General features: G+C 46.5%; 1 protein-coding gene across 1 annotated transcript; it reads left to right on the top strand.

Annotated features, from left to right (window-relative positions):
- The first annotated feature begins 86 nt into the window (after positions 1 to 86).
- METTL2A (methyltransferase 2A, tRNA N3-cytidine) lies at positions 87 to 14,812 on the top strand. The gene is made up of 9 exons (XM_027445793.3): positions 87 to 242; positions 2,454 to 2,545; positions 6,421 to 6,782; positions 8,115 to 8,164; positions 8,648 to 8,708; positions 9,883 to 10,022; positions 11,799 to 11,905; positions 12,121 to 12,186; positions 13,564 to 14,812. The coding sequence occupies exons 1-9, from the start codon at positions 148 to 150 to the stop codon at positions 13,713 to 13,715; spliced, it is 1,125 nt and encodes a 374-aa protein (XP_027301594.3). The 5' UTR covers positions 87 to 147; the 3' UTR covers positions 13,716 to 14,812.
- The last annotated feature ends 5,086 nt before the right edge of the window (positions 14,813 to 19,898 follow it).

Below are 19,898 nucleotides of genomic sequence, written 5' to 3'. Positions count from 1 at the left end.
GGTAACGGCCGCCCCCTCCCCCCCCCTCCTTCACCGCCGCCTTCGCGCGCGCTTCACGCCGCCGCCGGCCCACGTGACCTCCACACCCCCCTCCCCTCCCCGGATCCCTCCCCGGCACTTCCGCTTCCGGTGCCGCGCGGCCCCGTCATGGCGGCGCCCAGCGAGGAGGCGCCGCAGCCCCGGCGGCCGTTCGGGAGGCGGCTCCTGACCGACCCCGCCCGCCTCTTCCAGCACAACGCCTGGTGAGGGCGGCCGCCGCCTCCCCGACCCCTCGGTGGGCCCGCGGAACCCCGCTCCACCGCCCTTCCCTGCCCTCTCCCCCTAGGCCGAGGCCCGCGGAGCCGCCGGGTCGGGTTCCCGTGTGTCCCCCCCCAGCCTCGGGGTGCCCCTTCCCAAGGAAGCCCCCGCCCCGGGGGTGCCCAAGTCCCGGGGAGCCTCAGCCCCTAGGAAGCCCCTTCCCGAGGGTGACTCTGTCCCCAGGGTGCCCCTTTCCCCTGGGGTGCCCGTGCCCCAGGGAGCCCTTTCCGTGGGGTGCCCAAGCTGTGGGGTGTCCCTGCCCCTGGAGAGCCCCTGTGGCAGAGAGTCCGTGCCCAAGGGTGCCTGTGCCCCGGGGGTGTCCCTGCCCCCAGGGGTGCTCGTGTCCTGGGGTGCCCCTTCCTAAGGGTGCACATGCCCCAGGGGAGCCCTTCTCTGAGGTGCTCCTGCCCCCAGGGAGCCCATGTCACGGAGAGTCCGTGCCCCAGGGAGCCCCAGCCTCGGGGGTGCCTCTCCACACCCATCATGGTGTACAGGTGGCCGGAGGGGTTCATCCCCAGCCTGATGCTTTGGCAGGGCGAGGCTCCACATAAGGGAGCTCTTGGGGTTTGGGTCAGCCCCGAGCATCACCCCCCAGCATCTCTGCCTTGCGGGAGCCCACACATTGTTCGTGCCCCCTCCCAGCATGCTGGCCTGCTGCACAGGCTCCCTTCTGTAGCACCCATTAGGGTGCAGAACAGGCAGGAGGACAGCTTGGCGTGGGGCTGTGAGGGGGCACAGGCCTGCACACCGGGGCTGGGGGGCTGCTGGGGCTGCCCTGAGAGCTTGGAGGTACGGAGGAGCCCAGCCCTGCTTGTCCAGTGCACAGGAGCACCCATTCCCCGTGGTCCTGAGCCTTCATTGGGTTGGAAGCAGTCAGGATTCACAGCCCCTTCCCATATTTCAGGAGCATGTGCTGCTTTGCTTCGTGGCAATCGATTTGTAGCTGTAGTTAATGCAATATCTGCTCTCAGACACTTAAAACTTCCCCACCCGTACGCACGAGCAGCTGATGTGTAAATTGAACAGAGATAACTTCACCCATCTGCTGCCACGTGATGCTGTGAGAGTGTGGGTTTGTGCTGGGTGTTAGCATGGAGCAGGAGGGCTTTGGGTGCAGAAAGCTGTTGTTTGAGAGATGTTCAGTGCCCAGATGCTTGAATGTGATGGGAACCAAAGGTATTGTGCATTTTTGAAGTAAATCTATCCACGTTAGGGCTCTGCTGTACCTGTTGAAAATTGGCTGTTTAATTTGTAATAAAATAATGAGTGCATGTATCAGCTTGTCATCTATTTTGGGACTATCAAAGGAGTGTTACAAAAGCATATCCTCAGTAGTACTTCCCTGCAGAAACTCCCTAGTAGTCTAGTTTTTCAGAGACAGTAGTTAAGGCTTTGTTTTGTTGCTTAATATCAAAAGGTGTATTCTTCCTGAGGCCAGGATTGTTCTTCTTGATCCTTGTATTTTGCTTTTCCTTCATTTGTTTTAATGAAAAAAGGTCAAGTGAATCACTTTAATGACTATACAACTTTGTATGCACATTTAAGTTATTAATAGGTTCTTAATGCTTTTAAGATTCCTGCATATTTGTGCCATAATTGGGTTTAATATTAATGTAACACTTTACCTTCCAAGTAACCCTAGCTGCCCTCTTTCTTTCAACTTGAGAAATAAAACGCAATTTTCTGAGACAGCTAAATCAAACGGGCTGTGGTGACGACCTGCTCAAGTGAAAGTATGCGAGTGCCAACCTTTTAATCACCTGTACAGGAACGATTACTTGTTTTCACTGTGAGGGAATGGCAGCTCCTCTCCAAGGAGCTCTGTTCGTGCTGAGTGCCCCGGTGGTTTTATAGGAAAGGTTTAATTCCTCTCAGCATGGCTCACCATCAAACAGGGGAAAGGATTAGGGGACAGGTTTGGTGTCTCTTGGGATCCCCTCCAGTTGTGCCTTTTGTAAAGCTCTGGGTACGGCTTGTTCAGATCTGGGAACTGTCCTTACGTGCTGGGAGCTGGTACGGTGCTGCTGAGCTGGAACTGGAGATGTGGAAAAGCTCCCCAGCCGGCGGCAGGGAGAGCAGTTCAGAGCTTTCTCTGTTTGTCGTTGTCTTTGCCTCACGATTCTCCGCTGAGTAGCTCACCTTCATTTTTACAACAGGGATAATGTGGAATGGTCGGAGGAGCAGGAAGCCAGTGCCAGGAGTAAAGTTCAAGAGAACAGCTCGCAGCTATTGCCACAAGATAAACAAGGTACCTTTAGATGTTGTTCTAATGCATCAGTCTTGCCTGTGTGTGCAGCAGCAGAACAGTCTGAGCTGTGTGTTCATCTTTGTGTGTTCCTCCCTTCCCCCTCTCCTGAATTATTCGAAATACATTACTGAGTACGTGATAGTGAAAATGGCAGGGAAGGAGTCTTTCTGCTCTAAATTTACCACTACGTGACTTTCCCACCTTCTGTCGAGGCTCGTTCTGGGGGAAAAAAAATGACCTTGGTGGGGAGGAGTCATCTTGGCTTGAGATTCTTTGTTTGTGTTGTGTACATTTAAATATTTGGTAGTGTTTCCTGTCAACAGGCTGCTTTCAGCATACAGCACCAGTCTCATTTGTGTTTTGCTCTCTAAAACTTAACTTCTAATGGTTAATTTCTGTTTGCTTGCATGCTGCAAGATTATTTTTTCCCTCTTAAGAGGCTCGAATAAAGTAGTGTCCGTACCCATCCCTGCCAAATTAACAAGCAGCACTGTCCTGCTTAAATCTGAAGTGAGGAAAAATGATTTTATCCTGATGGGAGTGTTTATCATCTGAGAGACAGAAAAGGGTTTCCAAATTTATTTCCTCAATCTTGGCTTAAAGGATATTGATACATCCAAAATGAAAGCTTACCTGAATGGGAATCGAGCTAAAGGAGCTCTATGGTCAAGGTGCGCGGTTGAAGCTGTTCTGGAGTTGGTTAGCACTGCATCTTCCCACCTCTTAGGTACCATCCAGTCCCTCGGGTGATGGTGCTTTCAGATTTCCTCTTCTTTGGTATGATAAGAGACTCGTTTGATGATGATCTTGTTATATCCTGCTGAGCTCTAGGATGTATCCGCTCCTTTTGTTCAAATTAAATTGCGTGTGTCATCTGTAAGGCAGCGCTGAGCACTACTGGAGCTGTTCAGACACTTCCCATATAGCTTCCAGTTGTGTTCACAATAGCAAATTTAATTAAACCAAAGAGCAACCCTCCTAATTTCTTGGATTCCCAGAAGTATCCAGCAGCTTCTATTGTGATACCCATTGTGTTGAGTTCATTTTAAAATCTGGTTAACATTAAAGGTTGCTGTCTGTCATGCTTTGAGAACCTATATGCAGCTCTGAAATTGTGGAGAAATTTGCTGTTAGAGCAGTTTGTCAGGGCTTCGTGATGTATTCCCAGACCGAACAATGGGGGACGGTCAGATTTTGATGGCTGCTATTCAATAGGAAGCATGTGGAGACAATGGGATGGCTGAAACATAGGGAAGTCAGCCCAGCCAAATGTGCCTGAAGGGTCCAGTATTTTGAGAATCAGAAGCATCCAGGCAGGAGAACAAAGACAGGCTATTGGTCATTATGGCTGTATTATTCTGTGGACTTCTTGGGCTGTCAGAATTTATCCTGAAGAAGGAGGGAGTTCAGTGTACTATATAGAAGGTGCATCTGCTGGCTGGAATCAGAGAAAGAACTGAAAGTTTCTTGGTTTTCTGTAAAGCAAGTCCCCACGTGACTCAGGGGATCACTGGTTCTCTTCTTGCCTTATATGAACAGTTATTCGTGTTTGCATTTCTGCAATGTGAAAGGGTGAGTAGGGGCTTGACTTTGGGTGTGTCCTACCAAAGATGAGCAAAAAGGTCAGGAGTCCTCGTCAGGAAGGTCTCTGGAGGAATCCGCCTCGCATGCTGATGTCCTTAGGAGCTAATACCACAAAAAGGATCTCAAAGCAAGTATTATGAGAACTTCTCTGACAGAAGTTGTGTGGGAAGACAGACTGAAACATTACTATGGTCATTTTTTGCTTTAACCCTGTTTCTTGCATGATCTCTATCAGCTGGCCCTTGGCTTCTTGTGTTTATATTGCTGGTGACCCTTTATCCTAGTGCTTTTAAAATGAACTCTAAATAAAGCTTCCGCACATCTGGGTTGGAGCGCAGCAGCTGTTCAATAGCATCCAACAGAATTTCACAATAATTTGGGAAGAGCAAAAATGTTGGTGATCCAAAATGGCTGGCTTGGAACATCGCCACAGCTCCTGATGGGAACATCCCCTTATGGTCAGAGGCTGCCATGGCACCTTTAGGGATGAGCAGGACACGGGACTTTGTATTTTTGTTAGCTGAAAGAGCGACTCCAGCCCCAGCAGCCCTACCAGTATCCCTACTATTGCATGGAAGAAGTTGACAGCTCAGGAATGAGTGCACCAGGGACAGAATCCATAACTCATTCCTCTGACATTAGCAGTCACGGAGTGGCTCCTGTGCAAGTAGCAAACTGTCTTGGCTGCTTGCTTTGAGGTCTGGTGAGATCACAGCACAAACGTACTGCTGTAGTCTAATATCAGACTAAAATTTCTTTCAGCTTGGTGTTTAAGGACAAGGCTTCTTAAAAGGAGAATATGCTTGTAATTGAGGTAAAGAGGTTACTTTTATACATAGTTCTTGTGCTTCAGGGATAGATCCTATTACAAATGTGTGATTGACTTCTGATTCTGCATTAAAGCCATTTTTGTCTATGTTTTGCTGAGGCTATGTATTTTTCCAGGTGGTCTTGGTTCCTTCTTGGTATCTCCCTTCAGATGCCTTCTAAGCATTTTGATGCTTGTCAGAAGACGAGTAAATAAACTGCAGTTCAGATAAGCAGGCGTCCTAAAATTGGGGATTCTGGTTGTTCTCTTAACCCTGCTCTTAGTGGATGTGGTAGAGAGGCCACCCATTCTCACATTCACTTGCCATCTTTAATGGTTGGAGATATTTTTGCATTCAGTAACAAACTTGTTGCCGTGCAAAGATGGCAAAGGAGTTGCATCTTATTGAGATGCAGTTGGGGTCTCTGGCCAAGGCTGTTAATACCTCTAGTTGATTACAAGCGCAGAAGGTTATAATTAGGACTTATTTGTTAGGACAGAAAGCTTACTGCATTGACGAGAATTCAGGAAACCAATTGGATTCTTCATTTCCCATGGAAAAATAACTCTTCTCGAAATGTATCTGATCTGAAATACATGAAGCTGTGGTAATAATTCTATGGATGGCTCTAATTTCATTAGGTTATGGCTTCCTAAGAGTTCTTACAGCTGTCTGTAATAATCATCCTGCTACTGGAATGTATCTACTTGGTGTGAAAATAGCATTGCTTGCTGCTGAAGTTAATTCTTACCAACTTCAGTCCATCCACCTTAGCCCTATGCTATTACTCCAATTGTAGTGGTCACTTCTTTCAGTTCCTCTCTTTTGTTTTAATTTCATGCTTGTGATGTTCCAACCTGCACAGAACAGTGGAAAACAAAGTGCTAAAGACTGGACTCCAGGAGTGTTTGTGTAAAACAAGATGCCCTGTAATCCTGGAGTATTGTGTAAATGCTAATGGAGCTTTAGGCCAGGCCTGTGGAGTTGACTAATTTTGCTGTTTCTCAGTCTGCAGAAAGGGGTGGTGTGTCAGACAGAGCTCTTCAGCTCCAGGCACTTGTCATAGAATTCCTTAGAAGTTTAAGTGCTTGACACTTAAAGTCATGAGGCTCCAAATGAATTGCTTCTGTGAACTGATTAAGTTAGCGTTAGGGATGGAAGTAAAACCTGGATTTCTTCATTCCAGCCTCCTTCAAAGAGGCCTTTTCTGTTGCCAACTTCCTTTAAATCCTACCAGGAGACAGGCAGTTTCCTCTTCTATCTCTTTTCCCTTTAATATTCCTAACAAAGTGACAGTAAGGAGGCAGACTGAGTGTTCTTGTGGGAAGGTACAACTTAAATCAAGGTGATTTTCAATCAATAACCTTACTTATAATAAGGGATTACTGAGTAAGATATCTGCAGCAGTCCCTAACTGACTGAACTGATTAAACTGAGACCTTCTGATTTGACTGCTGGTGATGTTTCTGTTTGTGTTTACAGAGGAATATGAGGTGAATGCTAAGAGGTACTGGGATGACTTTTATAAAATCCATGAAAATGGCTTCTTCAAGGACAGGCACTGGCTGTTCACTGAATTTCCTGAGCTGGCACCAAACAGGAACCCAGGTCACAATGAGGACTCTGTGCGTGAACATATTTACAAAGAAGAATCCAACAATGAAGGGCTGGGAAGCTGTGAAAATGGACATTGCTCGTTAGAAACGAGGGCAGAGAATCAGTTAAACTTGATGAAAAGCACGCCTACGTTCTGCACGGAGGAGCTGGCTCCGCAGAAGCATGGTGAGGTGAACCAAAGCTATGGAGATTACCCGGGATCCTCTGCCTCTTACCGCATATTGGAGGTAATGGCTGTAGAACAAAGAATCACACTTCACTCTTACATCAACGTTGGAGTGACTGGATGTACAAACATGTCATGGCAAACAGCAAGTGAGTGGGACGATTGACAGAAGTCAGTAAAACGCAAAAAAGGAAGGGGGCAGCTTAGAACTTGGAGTTCTTTTGGTTCAGACAGTGTATCAGCAGAGCACATGGACCATAAGAAGTTTTCCATGCTTAAAATACAAACTATCTCATGTTGAAATAAGCCGTTAAGTCACTTTCTGTGTAAGAAGTTGATTGTTTTGTTTGTATAAATCTTTCCCTTATCTTTTGTGTTTTGTGGTTTTTCTGTTTTGTGCTGATCCTTGTTTGCCTTGGGAGATGGATAATGAAACAGTGAAACCAAGAACGTAAAGATCCTGTTTGTTTGGGTCCTCCCAATCCACCTGATAGCAGTGGGAATCTCAGGTTAACACAGAGTGTCATGCTTGTCCTGGGCAAGCCTGTAGGCCTTACAAATATTAGCCTCCTAACAGCTCATAATGACCTTTTGCTCCGCTAGTTTGTTTAGTATATCACTACTGTTGTTGAATGCTCATGTGCTGTGGAAGCTCTGCCCTCCCAGGGAGTCAGCATAAGCTGCCCTTTAGATTTGTGTATAGTCTGAACCCCCGAGACTTCCTCAGACTAACATTCTTGGTTCGTGGTGGCTTTCCTTTCTCACCTGAGTATTCTCGGTGCTGTCTGTCACTGGGAGCCCTTGGTGGTATTTTCTGCTCAGTCTTTCAATTTCACTGATTGTTTAAACAGAGACAAATTCCCTAAGCCCAGTTGTGAGAGCCCGCTTCTCTTCAAATGGGAACTGGTAGCAGGAATAGCAAGACAGAATCGTAGGCCTAGCTGTAACTTGAGGAAGAGCCATCTAGTGAGGGGAACTCTGAAACAGCAGGATGTAATTATAGTAAATCAAACTTCTTTCTCCATTGCTCTGAATTTCTATGGAAGTTAATGTAACTAATCCCCAGCCTTTGCCAGTGACTCATACTGGTTGTTATGCTTGGGATTCCAGAAAAAACAATTTTCAGAGAAGTAACAATATGGCTTGTTAGTAAGATCTCTGGAAGATCTGCCTAACTCAGTGGTTTCCCACAAATGCCCATATGTAGGCCTGTTTCTCAGAGCTGAACTTACTCAGAACTTACAGTGATATTTGCAAATGGTCATTGTTGTGCTCCTGTGTTACTTATGAGTTGCCCTTTGTTCCGTGGTTGTAGAGAGATGATTTGAAACTAGCTGTGTGGGACGTGCTGAAGAAACAATTTTCACTATGTATGTCTGTTTTGTTTGTGCAGGTTGGCTGTGGTGCTGGGAATACAGTCTTCCCAATCCTACAAACCAACAAGTAAGTAGTTCTCAGTAGGTTTTTGCCTGCATGATAAACCAGCTCTGAAAAACAATTGGAAAAGTGCTGCATGTGGTTTTAGTTTCGACAGTCTCAGAGAGGAAGGCCATAAATGACTGATTTGCCATACAAGTCTTCAAATAATTGTATTTTGAGTCTGGAAATCTTTGCCTTTAGAGTGCAACCTACAAAGCATGATGCATGTTTGCGTGTCTCATTCATACTCATTCAAGCATTTTCATACAGGCCTTAGTGTCTCTCCTTCTCCTGAAGAAAAAGCAAGCAGTCCAGTTTCATGTGAGAATAACTGGTACATAAAGGAACAAAGTGGTCTACTCAATTTTGCACAACAGATGAGAGAGAGAGACATTAAAGCCCAGCATTTCTGCCCCCTAGTTTTGTGCTCTGTGAGTTTGAGACACTTTGTTAATTCCTGTGGAGCACCTTTATATAAATTATGATAGTTTCTTTTATTTATTCCAGTGACCCGGGCCTTTTTGTTTACTGCTGTGATTTTTCTACAACGGCTGTGGATCTTGTCCGGGTAAGCTCAATGGTGACTTATGAAGGTAGGAAGTACAAGGTGCCAATTGCACATTAACCCAAGTATATCGTAGCTTCCACCAGCTGTCTAGCTGTGTTAGAAGCTTTCTGGTTTTAGCCAGCCCTGATGCTGACCCTCATACTGGTAAATCAGGAAAATGAGCCATCAAAGAGTGTAGAAATGAGGGAAGCAGGAGTTCTGAGGACTTCACGTTGGCAGCGGACAAGCCAGCCAGATTTCCTTTCCCCTTTGGTCGGCAGCACTTTTCCAAGTGCAGTGCTCTTTTAGTTGAGTAACTGCTGAACCTTGCAAACAGTCAGGCTATTTTTTAACAGCAGCTGAAGTTGGTTTTGATTTGTGTGTGCATTACTGTCACTGCGGTTCTGGGAACGTGGTCTGACTGCTTCTGCACAGACAGCTGAGGCGGGGTACTTCTGTCTGTGGAGCAGAAGCTGGGATTCAGTCAGAAGATAAATGCTGCTAACAAACTTCAGGTCAGAACAGAACTGGGTATCTGTGAAGTATCAGATATAATCAGACGCTTTAAGAGGTGAAATGGGAGCATAGCAGCAGATCCAGCATGCCATTTCATTCTCTAAGCTGACACAAGCACTGCTTACAGGAGCCACTGCAATCCGTAACAGCAGCTTTAGAAAATTAAACAACTTATGGAAGTCTGCATGAGATTTTATGAGCATAACTTTAGGGAGCTGGGTTTGATGGTTGGGGTATTGAGAGTAGCTTGCTTGCAGTTGAAATGAATACTGATTTCAGCAATGCAGGTGCCCTAACACACCACTTTCATAAAGATTTCATACTTAACAGTGTGAATTTCTCACTTCTTTCCACTATCAGGGGGAAGTCCAACCTTAAAATTGCAATTATCCCTCAATCCAGTTTTACGTTTTTTTGGCAGTGCTCATTGCCCAAACGTAACAAGTCCAAAGCTCTCTGTAAATCTCCTGCATGTACTTATTTTTTCCGATCTGACCAGGGAGCCCATCAACCCTACCTAAGACTCTGCCTCTCCTATTTAGTTCAGTGAAGCTGAAACAGGTCTCTGGACACACCGCATCATTAGGTGAAAGTTGAAGTGCTCCCATGTCCAGATATTACAGAGATCAGGGGCTGCTGATGTGTGCTAATTCTCTAATGTCTCTCCCCTTAAATACAGAACAATGCAGAATATGATTCTTCTCGCTGCTTTGCGTTTGTCCACGATCTGTGCAATGACCAAAGTCCTTTCCCAATGCCAGATGAGAGTCTTGATGTTGTCATTCTTATCTTTGTCCTCTCAGCAATTCTCCCAGAGAAGTAAGTTTTAATAATTCCTTCTGGTTTCAAACAAAATGGACATAGAATTGGAGTTCTTTACTACGGAACCTTTAAAACAGTACAGAGAAAGTAAATACTTTAATTGTTGAAGTCTGGCTGGTGGCCAGCGGGAAATACTTGCCATGTTGTTATACCTTCTTCCATTTCATTCAGTTTACATAAGGCTTCTTATTGATCTGTTCTAGTTACGTCATTATAACTGTATCACAGACTTAAAATTCCCTGCCTGTATCTCTGTAATCTCAGTGTATCTTGTCGTCATCTCTGCAACTTCACTACTTCATCTCTCCAGTTTCATGGACTTCGCATTGAAGTCAAGGACCAAAACAGCCTGCATTCCTGATGTATTTTGAAAGTTGCACCACCTTTGGTTGCACAAAGTAGTGATATTGGGAATATCAAGAAGTTTTCCATTGCAGTCACCCGTTGTCAAGAGATTTTGTAGCCAAAGAAAATGATTAGACTGGCCAGTAACTAAGCTCTCTGTACTCCGTAGTGTTGCTGCATGGGATCTCCCTGGACCGTTAAGTTGAGGAGGAGACTGGTAGCTTTCTATGTAATGAATTATTTAGCTTCAGCACTTGCTAGATAGTAAAATGATCTGTGTGCCGTCCATATCTTTATGGAGTTTAATTAACCAACAGTTGAATAGGGAAACATTATACGGTTTGACCACCTGTGCTATAACCATGGTGCAGAGAGGCTGTTAGCAGTTAAATAGCTAAACTGTTATTTGCATGAACTCTGCAAGAGCAGGGAAGAGAATCTTGTTAAATGAAACATCTATCTGCAGCAGAGTACATAAGAGATGTTTGATGGGTACTGATAGGCAACAACTAATGGGAAAGTACTGCTTTGAATCCTTTTAGATGAGGCTGCTGGAGCTGAGCCTGCACTTGAATATACGGAGATGAAACTCGTAGAGCCAGTGTAAAAGTTGTAAAAATGGTTTGGTGGTTGGGTGTCAGGGCTTTCCTAGGTATGTGTAAAGCTTCAGAGTTGGTCCCTTTGTATCAAGGAAAATTAAAGTTTATTCTGTGACTTTTTTTTTGCTAAACCTCTGAAGTGGAACTTGCAGGTACTTTGTTTTAGCAAATTCTGGTATGGGACTGGTGTAATTTAGAAGTGCTGAATGGCTGTGGTTGAAGTCTTGCTGTGGTCACGTTTGCTTGCCTGTTCTGAACACCAGCCACACTGAGCACTCAGCACCAGTTTGTGGGAGGTATGCTGCTGTATTTTTAGGCTCCAATACTAGATGGATTTCTCTTCAGCAGGTGGGAAGAAGGGAGGGGGCAGGTTCAGAAAACAGTTTAGAAAAGTACTGTGCTTAGCATGATGATGTGCTATGACCTATGAAATGCAAATAAATGACTTAAGTATTCCTGTTCTCTCTTTAATATTCCCTTTGGTTTTATTTCACAGCATTTTTCTTCAAGTTCACTTTCTGCTTGTTTTACAGAAACCAGTCGAGATATTTTTGTAATTAGTAAGAGAGAGCAATTAACCCCTGCTGTGGTAGGCTAAGTTATCCTTGTAGGAATAAAAGCAGAATTGGGGAGTGTCAGAAAAAAGGTGGCCAAATGAAATCAACCCCCTTAAGCCTGCGAGAGCTCAGAAAAGTGCCAATTTTGGGTAGCTTTTTGTACAAAGTTGAAACGGAAGTGAAGCTTTATACCTTCTTTTTGGGAAAGTAGGGTAAGTAAATGGGCTTGATTTTGCAGACTGTTGAGTACAGCTGTTTTGTTCTTTCCTCAGGATGCAGTGCGTCGTTAACAGACTGAGTCGCCTTCTGAAACCAGGAGGAATGATTTTGTTACGCGATTATGGCCGTTACGACTTGGCCCAGCTTCGGTTTAAGAAAGGTATTTCCATTTCCCGTGGGGAGCCTTAGCAGCTCGCTAATGGATGATGCTTCTCTGGAGTAGTGTCTGCCCTGTTTGGGAGGCAGCTCGTTAATTCTCCTCAAGCACAGCATGTGCTGGGAGGAGAAGTGCCTCTTGTCGTTCTATGCAGTTGGACGGCAGTTGTTGATTTTTAAATGATAGTTGGTAACTGTTTAAATCCTCCTTGCCCTTAGGTCAATGTCTGTCTGATAACTTCTATGTGAGAGGTGATGGCACCAGAGTCTACTTCTTCACCCAAGGTAGGAGGCTAGAAAACAGCCCTCTGGCTCTGCTCACCTCTTTTTGTCCTTGTGCCCTGAAGTTTTGTCACTAGATCTTTCCAGCCTGTTTTTTTCTTGGAGCAGTGTGAAATGTTAAGTGTCTCCCAATCGCACAGGGACCTGGGCCTGACACTTACTGATGCGAATGCAGCACAGTGAATTCCTAAGCACAAGATCCTTTTTAGTTTAAAACTGGTGTATTTGCTATACTGGGAGAGGAATGGGAGTGGAAGAGCTCTCCTTGAATCTTGTTGCCTGAGAAGGATTCAGTGAGATGGACACAACTGGAAGATCTTCTCTTAACTTTACTGACACAAGGGAGTAAGAGGAGCGTGGTTCAGCACAGAGCTGAGGCAGCCTTCTTGGTTTTATTGCTGCCTTGTACTCAGCAGGGTTTGTTTCTCTCTCCTTATCACCAGTCACACCTCCAGTCACTTCCACTGAGGGCACATCTGCAGAGTCTGTTTCAGAGCAGCGGCACAACTGCAACAAACCATTCCGTTCCCTACTGCACAAGTCTTGTTTGTCACAACAAAATTAATGTTTAATGCGTGTTTGGCAAACGCTTCACTATGGCAAGCATCTGATAAAAGAGCACAAGCTGAGACCTGTTAGCCCTTTCCTACAGAAACTCCGTACAAATCACGTGCTCCCAGGCTGCAGTTGAACGAGCTGTCTGCTGCTCAGCAGGACTCACTCTGGCTTTGCCCAGGGCCACTGTGCTGGGGCACTGTGATACTATTTGCTTGGTCAGGAATACCTAACAGAGTAAGTGTTGCAGCCTTGAGGGCTCTTGGTGCTTTGATTGGGCCCCAGCTGGGTGTGGTTTTTTAGGGATTTTTTTTTTTTCCAGACTTAACCTTAATGAATCCAGTTCCCCTCCAGCCTATACAGCAAAGATCTTATTGCCACCCTTTGGAAGTGTAGGCCTGATTCATCTGATGCCGTTCTTTGCTCTTGCAGACTCTGAAATCCCTATGGAGGGAGGGAGAGGGGGAGGGAATGGATCTGTCCCTGCTCGCCAGAAGATGTTCCCTTAATTGTTTACTGGAGGCGATAACAAAGTCTGGAATTGCAGTTGTTTTCTCCCTGTCGAGTCTCTGTAACTCCACAGATTGTCCTCACAGTACTTCTTTCCTTCCTTGGTAGAAAGTAAACTCAAAGGAAACTGGTGAGACTGTGATCTTAATCCCCCCATACCACAACAGTTAAGTCCAGTCTGATTCGCATTTCCCTGCCAGACAGAGACCGTGAGTTTCCTCTGGCCCATCTTTCAACTCTGCTTAGCCCTCAGCGTGAGCAGGTATCAGTTAAATGAAAGCTGTAGCATCCTTATCTCCCTCTCTCTGCTTACAGATGAATTAGATGATCTCTTCACAAGAGCAGGCCTGGAGAAAATCCAGAATCTGTTTGATCGGCGACTGCAAGTGAACCGTGGGAAGCAAATGACAATGTATCGAGTGTGGATCCAGTGCAAATACCAGAAGCCTGCTGCCCCTCAGCTGTGAGGAACCAGGGCGTGCTTTTTAGATTCAATCTTCTTTATGGCCATGTGCAGACTCCTCCTGGTGAGAGGTGTTAGGGAGGCCGGCATGCACAGAACCTCAGTGCCTTTTACAGTGCCTAGCATCACTTTGAGTGAATTTTGTAAAGGACAAATGCTATAGGAGGAGACCAAGCAGTATTTTAAATGTCTTGCCACTGGGCTGAATTTTTAAACTTGCTGATGGTTTTAACAGCGTAAGAAATGTCCGTGCTGTCTAAAAGCAGCCAAGCAGGCTGAATAGCAACTGACTTTTACTCTGGATGTCTACATGAAACAGAAGGAGATCTTCAACCTTACCTCTGTGTTGTGTACTCTTGTCTTAGGGGGAAAAAAAAAAAAAGAATCGGTGAGTCTGCCTTTCTTTGTGGCTGGTCACTAGGATTGATATGAATCCCTTGCCCTACTTATCTCATGCAACTCTCTTACAATCATTCAGGTTTGTGCAAATCCACAAGATAAAATACGTTGATGGAGGTCATGACCTAAGAGCATTCTAGTTTCTCTGTGCCACCTTCCCCATGGATGCCTCCTGGTGAGCAGGTAACCTGTGGAGAGAGCAGATCATGCTGCCTTGCCCCTTACTCTCCACAAGGATGTTTGTCTAGGGAGCAAGCACACTATAGCTCAGGTGCTGTAAATTCACATCAGGCAGGGTTCAGGCTTTCAAACATGTTGGGCTGATGCCAGTTTTAGGGCACCTCCAGAGTGCAGAGAATCAAAAGCAGACTGGGACCGGAGTTTATGCAGAATCCATTTACTGCTTTTTCTGCTGGAGCAGTCGGAACTGTTCTTGCTGGCTGCAGTCAGGCGACAAGCTGTGCTGCCCTGTGATGGTGATGTGCTAAACCAAAGGAGACAAGACACCTGTCTTTGATAAGAAATCGGAAGAGTGTCTCCCACTTTTCTTTAATTTCTCAGAGGAAGCCAACCTTGTGGCTTTCTGACGGTATTTCCCCACCTTTGACAGCTAACATCTTTTATCTCAACTTGTTTTCTTTTGTGATTTTTAGGGTGTGGTACAACAGGTATTAGAATAAATTTTGTGGTAACGCTTTTCAATGCTGGTTTGATTAATACATATCAGGCTTCCACAGAAGCTCACGTGTTTCTGCAGGATTTCAGACACTGTTAAGTAGCTGCTGTTTTTTTCCCTCTTTGATTATCTTGGCTCTCACGATTGCCTTCTCACACCTCTCAAGGAAAGAAAGCCTTGTCTGATCTCTTAGCTTGTTTTAGCTCATGAACTAACAGTGCCTACTGAGTGCAGCACCGGCTGAAGAGCAGTTTGTGTACTAGTACTTGTAGCTTACAGTTGCCTAAGAATAACTGTCGACTATAAGGACATGTAGGTGATGAAATAACTGCTGTCTTGAAATGGGCGAGAAAGGGTAAAAAGATGAGGAAGTGTCATTGCTAGATTTGGAGAGTCTGCAAGAGTCTTCATGGAGCATCCTGGTTTGTGAAGTGTCGGAAGGGGCGTGCTTGTTGCTGGACATGAGGTAGCACAACCAATTCGTAGCTTCCACATCACCGTGTCACCCCACAGGTATCAGTATGCCTTCTAACAAAGGCCTCTGAGCCAGGACATTTCAGCCATTCCTGTGGAAAGGTGACCCAGCAAATCCATTCACAGTCCAAAGGCAGGCTGCAGTGCTGGGGCAGGCATGGAAATGCATCATTGTTTTTACATTTTTATTTTATTTTTTACGTAATATTGTAAATTGTATGAGAATTGAATTCTCATTCAGTTTGTTACACTGCTATGGTTTGTAGTATGGGAAGAATTGTCTTCCCAGTTATTTTTTCTAAAAGAATAGGAGACTTTCCACTGCCTCCAAATGACACAGGAGAAGATAAGGCTTGAAGCAGCTCTTTTCGGAAAGACACAAAACAGAGACAGTTTTGTTTCCCAGATCCTTTACTGCCTTTTTTTTTGTTTCTCCACTTCCTGTCTCTTTTTGTCAAGGCAACTCAGAAATCATACCCTGCTACTGACCTGCCCTTGACGCATCTTCACTGGGGTGCAGGGGGCAAAACACTGATGCACCAGCACGTTCCTTGACTCTCCAAATCTGGGCTTGAAATGCTGAAGAAAACCGTAGTGCTGAAGGCAGGGGAAGAAAAAGAAAATGTTCATGAGGGTCTTACACTCTCCTTCCAGCTCTCCAGCAAGGAGTCAGGCTTAGCAAAAGCAGTCCTGTGAGTGTTGAACATGACGTGATTCATGTAACCAGCTCTGTAGCTTTCTGTGAAAGACCTCCCGTATGTTGCTGGTGCCTCAGGCAGTTCTCTGGGGTCCTTTCCCTCCTGGTCCCCGGTGGGAGACCTCCTCCTGGGATAGCTTTATCTCCCTGGAAGGAGAATTATTGACTGGGGTGAGCAAGCAGCATAATTAGTGTGAATTAAAGTAATTCGAAAAATGCCTTATTAATCATCCAAGGGCTTGTAAGCAGCACAGGAAAATGTGTTTTTAATTATAAACATGATTTATTTAAAGTTGATGGACTCTTCTTTAAGTTCGAACTCCCGAATGGGAGAACATGAAGACCAGTAATTTATTTGCTTCTACTTTGAAGGCTCCGTCCCAGTTGTCTGCCTGGTTTTGACTTGGGCTTCATGCAAAAACTTGCAGCCCAGCGAGCCTGCAGCCATCGCGGTGGCTCTGTGCCTTTCTCAGCGCTCCTCGTTCTGCTGCAGTCTCGAAGCAGTCTCTGGACGTGACCCACGCTGAGGAGATGTTTTTGTTTTCCAGCCCTGTCGGTGGTGCTCAGAGAGCAACAAGTTAATGGCCTTGGACTGAGCCAGGCCTCCTACAGACAGATACTGCCTGAGCTCCCCTCATTAATCTCTGTCAGCTCCTGCTCGCTCCGAAGCTGCTGCGCTCCTGCAGCTGCGGGCCTGGCCTCCCACACAGCTCTGCTCAGGTACCTGGGCCCTGCCTCGCAGCAGCTCCTGCCATTCCCACCGCGGGCCTGCCGAGCGGGCTGGGTTGCACAACGCCTTTCTAGAACGTGCGGAGATCCCTGAATTCACTTTCACGACATCTCACTGCTTCTTTTTTAGCACGGGAATATTGACTTTAAAGCTGTTCAGAGCGTATCTGCCCTGCTTTCATTCCCAGCGCTCCGGCCTTGTGGTCTGCGGCTGGCGGGCCGTGCCAGCGCAGCTCGTCGAACCTCCCAGGCAGCAGAGATGGTTCCAGGGCCCTTCAGAGGCGCTGCCCCCGTGGTGCTGGAGCCAGACATTGTTGCGCTTCAGAAAGTCTGGTCCCGGCTCTTGCCAGGGGATGGCGGATTTCCTTGGAGGTTCGGAGATTGTTTTGGCTGGAAGGGGATTTTATCATCACCTATTCTGACCCTTTGCATAACCCTTTCATGGAGGGATTATGGCACCAAGCCCATGACTTGGGCTGAGCCTGGACCGATCCTTCAGAAAGGCTCTCGGTTTCGATCCAGCCATGATGCTGAGGGTCCCAATGACTGGCAAGGGGCCCTGTGCCTCCCTAGGTATGTATTTCCTCCCGTAGCATCTGGGTTTCGCAGATAAGCTTTGGAACCTGGGAAGCAGGAGGGGGAACGGGATGTAAAGAGAAGAGAAAGCTGAGGAGTGTCTGATGTCTTCACTTCAAAAATAAATGAATTGTAAATTCCAGTGGAAATTGGAACTTTTTCAGGATCTTCCTGGCAGCACAGGAATGTGGCAAGCAGCAATCATCCTTAGTGATTTTTCTGGTTACAACAGTAATCATCAAAAGCTTCTGAGACCAGACAATTGTCTTCTCTCCCAAACACTTTGGCTCCACCTTCTCAGGGTATGTCACCGCCATTTCTAGTTGTGTAGTTACTTGTAGAGCTCCAGGATAAATGAAACCTGATTATTTTCAATAAGAGGTGTGAGCAGAAGTAACCTCCGTGTACGGGTGCCTGCGGCTCTCGGCGCTGCATTGTAGCCAAAGCTGAAAGAGCTTCCTTTGTCTTTAAGCACTGGGATGAGCCCCTGGCGGGTTCCCAGCTGGATTCCCTACAGGAATCACAGACCCAAACTGAACTCAACTGTTTTCCCTGAGCACAAATGAAAGCTGCACAGGTTTTAGTGCCCAGAAGTGGTGACGAGGACGAGGCAGCAAGGATCACCTCGCTGAGGGAGCTGGGGAGCATCCCTCCATCTCTGTAAAGACAGATGCCGGGAAACTGAGCCGTGCAGGCACAGGAGGAGGTCTCTTCTTCATTCTCATTAGTCCACGGGACAACCCCTTTGGGTTTGGTGCCATGTTAGGGAAAAAACACTCCAGAAGAGAAGATGCGTGATCAGGAACTGGGAGAACGTGTCGAATGCCCAGGATCCCTTCTGCCATCGTAGCTCTTCCTTCCTCCCAGACGGGTGTGTGCTTGGCACGCAGCTTTCTGCTCAACTGTCTGTAGGGCTCTCACCCTAGCAGTGTTGTCACATATGCTTCCAGGGCATGATAGAAATTATTAGAAATGCAAAGAGGAGGGAGGTTTTTTTTTTTTTTTTTTTTTTTGAGGAGCCTCCTGTGAAGTGAGGTGCTCAAGAGGAAAAGGAATTGTCAACTCTGTGCTTAATCAGCAAAGCGCTGGAGTTTGTGCTCGACTCTTGCTGAAGGCAGTAAGTTGCTGTGCTTAAATGCCTCGCTGAATGGGAGCTTGTATTGCAGAGAAAGTGGGACGCTGCAGGAAATCACCTGTGTGGGCAACAGTGAGGGCTAATTCAAGCTAAATGGGATACAGCGACCTCTGTTATGGAGAGCACAAGCTGGAGCACACACAGGGAGAAGCAAGAGGTTGGCCACATGTGCTTCTGCCTCCTGTCCAAAGGTGCTGTGCTTTACTTGGAGGTGTCACTCCAGAGAAGGATTTTACTCTGGAAATACGGTCTTTGAGCCCCGCTCACATGTGACTACAGCGGGATGAGTGGGAACGGGTTGTGGCTGGAAGGCATCGATGGCAGAGTTCACTAGAAGCATTAATGTGTCGGCACCAGCCCGGAGCTGCCAGCCTGTTGGTCCATGGCTGCTTCTAGGAAGGAAGAACATCTGAGTGAGATTTGGACCCTGCTGCTCTGAACCAAGCTCCCTTGTATGCAGCAAGCACCCAGGAGTCTTCCAGGGTGAACAGCAGCTTGATTTTGGGGTGGAGAGCTGGTATGGCTGCTGTATTCAGGTTGTTTTAATGCCTTGTAGTCCATGGGACTCCTGTAGCTCTCGTGTTTTCATTTTATTTGGGTTCTGGGGAGTTTTGTGGGGATTAGGGCCACTCCTTCATCCTGTGAAACTTTCTTTCAGTTCACATGAAATGGAAAGTTGCTGCTTGCGGTCCTAGGTCACGGCGTCCAGGCTCACACCTTGGGGGTGTGCAAGGGGCACACCAGGGGATCTGCCCTACGGGAAGTGGAGAGGTTCCCCAGCACCCTCCTCCACGGGGCACTGGATGTGGCTTTCCTCATTTAGAAGGAAAATTTGGCTGATTTCCCCCCAGACCATTATTTTATCCATGGGACCCAGCCCAAGGCACTGTGCTGGGTGCCCCCCACCAGGGCAGCAGATACACCGGGCACCACCTAGACAGCCAGACTGTACCGCAGCCTTTAATTACACAGCTGTCTGTTTTTTCCATATTCTATGCCAAGGGTCGATCAAGGTTGCATGCAAAACTAAATCTGGCTTTTCCTTAACTTCAAGTGACTTCTTCCCTACTGAGACAACCCTTGTTGTGAAGGTTGGTATGTATTTACACACGTTCACACAGCCTGAATATAGGCAGAGAAATATGCATGCAGTACCTCCAGCTTTACAATAGGATGTTGATTTAATTTTCCTCTTACACAAATCTAAGAGCAGTTTGTTTAATTGAAGCTTTCAGAAAGCCCTGGAAGGTAGGGTGTTATTATACCCGTTTTATGCAGGAGGAAGAGAAGCAGGGGGCAAATCCTGCGGAGAACATTATCCTCTGGTATTCTAGGAAGCTAGCAGCGAACGAGGACAGGGGAAGGTTTGCTGGCACATAAAGGAATTCGCACCAGTTCAGGTGCATGCAGAAGAACAAACACTGTCTTTCTCCAGAGCCCTGCACTTTGGGGAAAGTGAATGCCTCTGGGCAGGCAGGACACGCTGCCTTGGATCCCGCAC

Source organism: Anas platyrhynchos, chromosome 28 (assembly GCF_047663525.1).
Source record: "Anas platyrhynchos isolate ZD024472 breed Pekin duck chromosome 28, IASCAAS_PekinDuck_T2T, whole genome shotgun sequence".
NCBI lineage: Eukaryota > Metazoa > Chordata > Aves > Anseriformes > Anatidae > Anas > Anas platyrhynchos.
This window is presented reverse-complemented; position numbering and strand designations above follow the sequence as displayed.

Excerpts from the sequence above, each read along its gene's own strand:
- METTL2A (XM_027445793.3), top strand. The coding sequence starts at position 148 with ATGGCGGCGCCCAGCGAGGAGGCGCCGCAGCCCCGGCGGCCGTTCGGG. Across the intron at positions 243-2,453 it reads CTCTTCCAGCACAACGCCTG|GGATAATGTGGAATGGTCGG; the intron begins GTGAGGGCGGCC and ends TTTTTACAACAG. Across the intron at positions 2,546-6,420 it reads ATTGCCACAAGATAAACAAG|AGGAATATGAGGTGAATGCT; the intron begins GTACCTTTAGAT and ends TTGTGTTTACAG.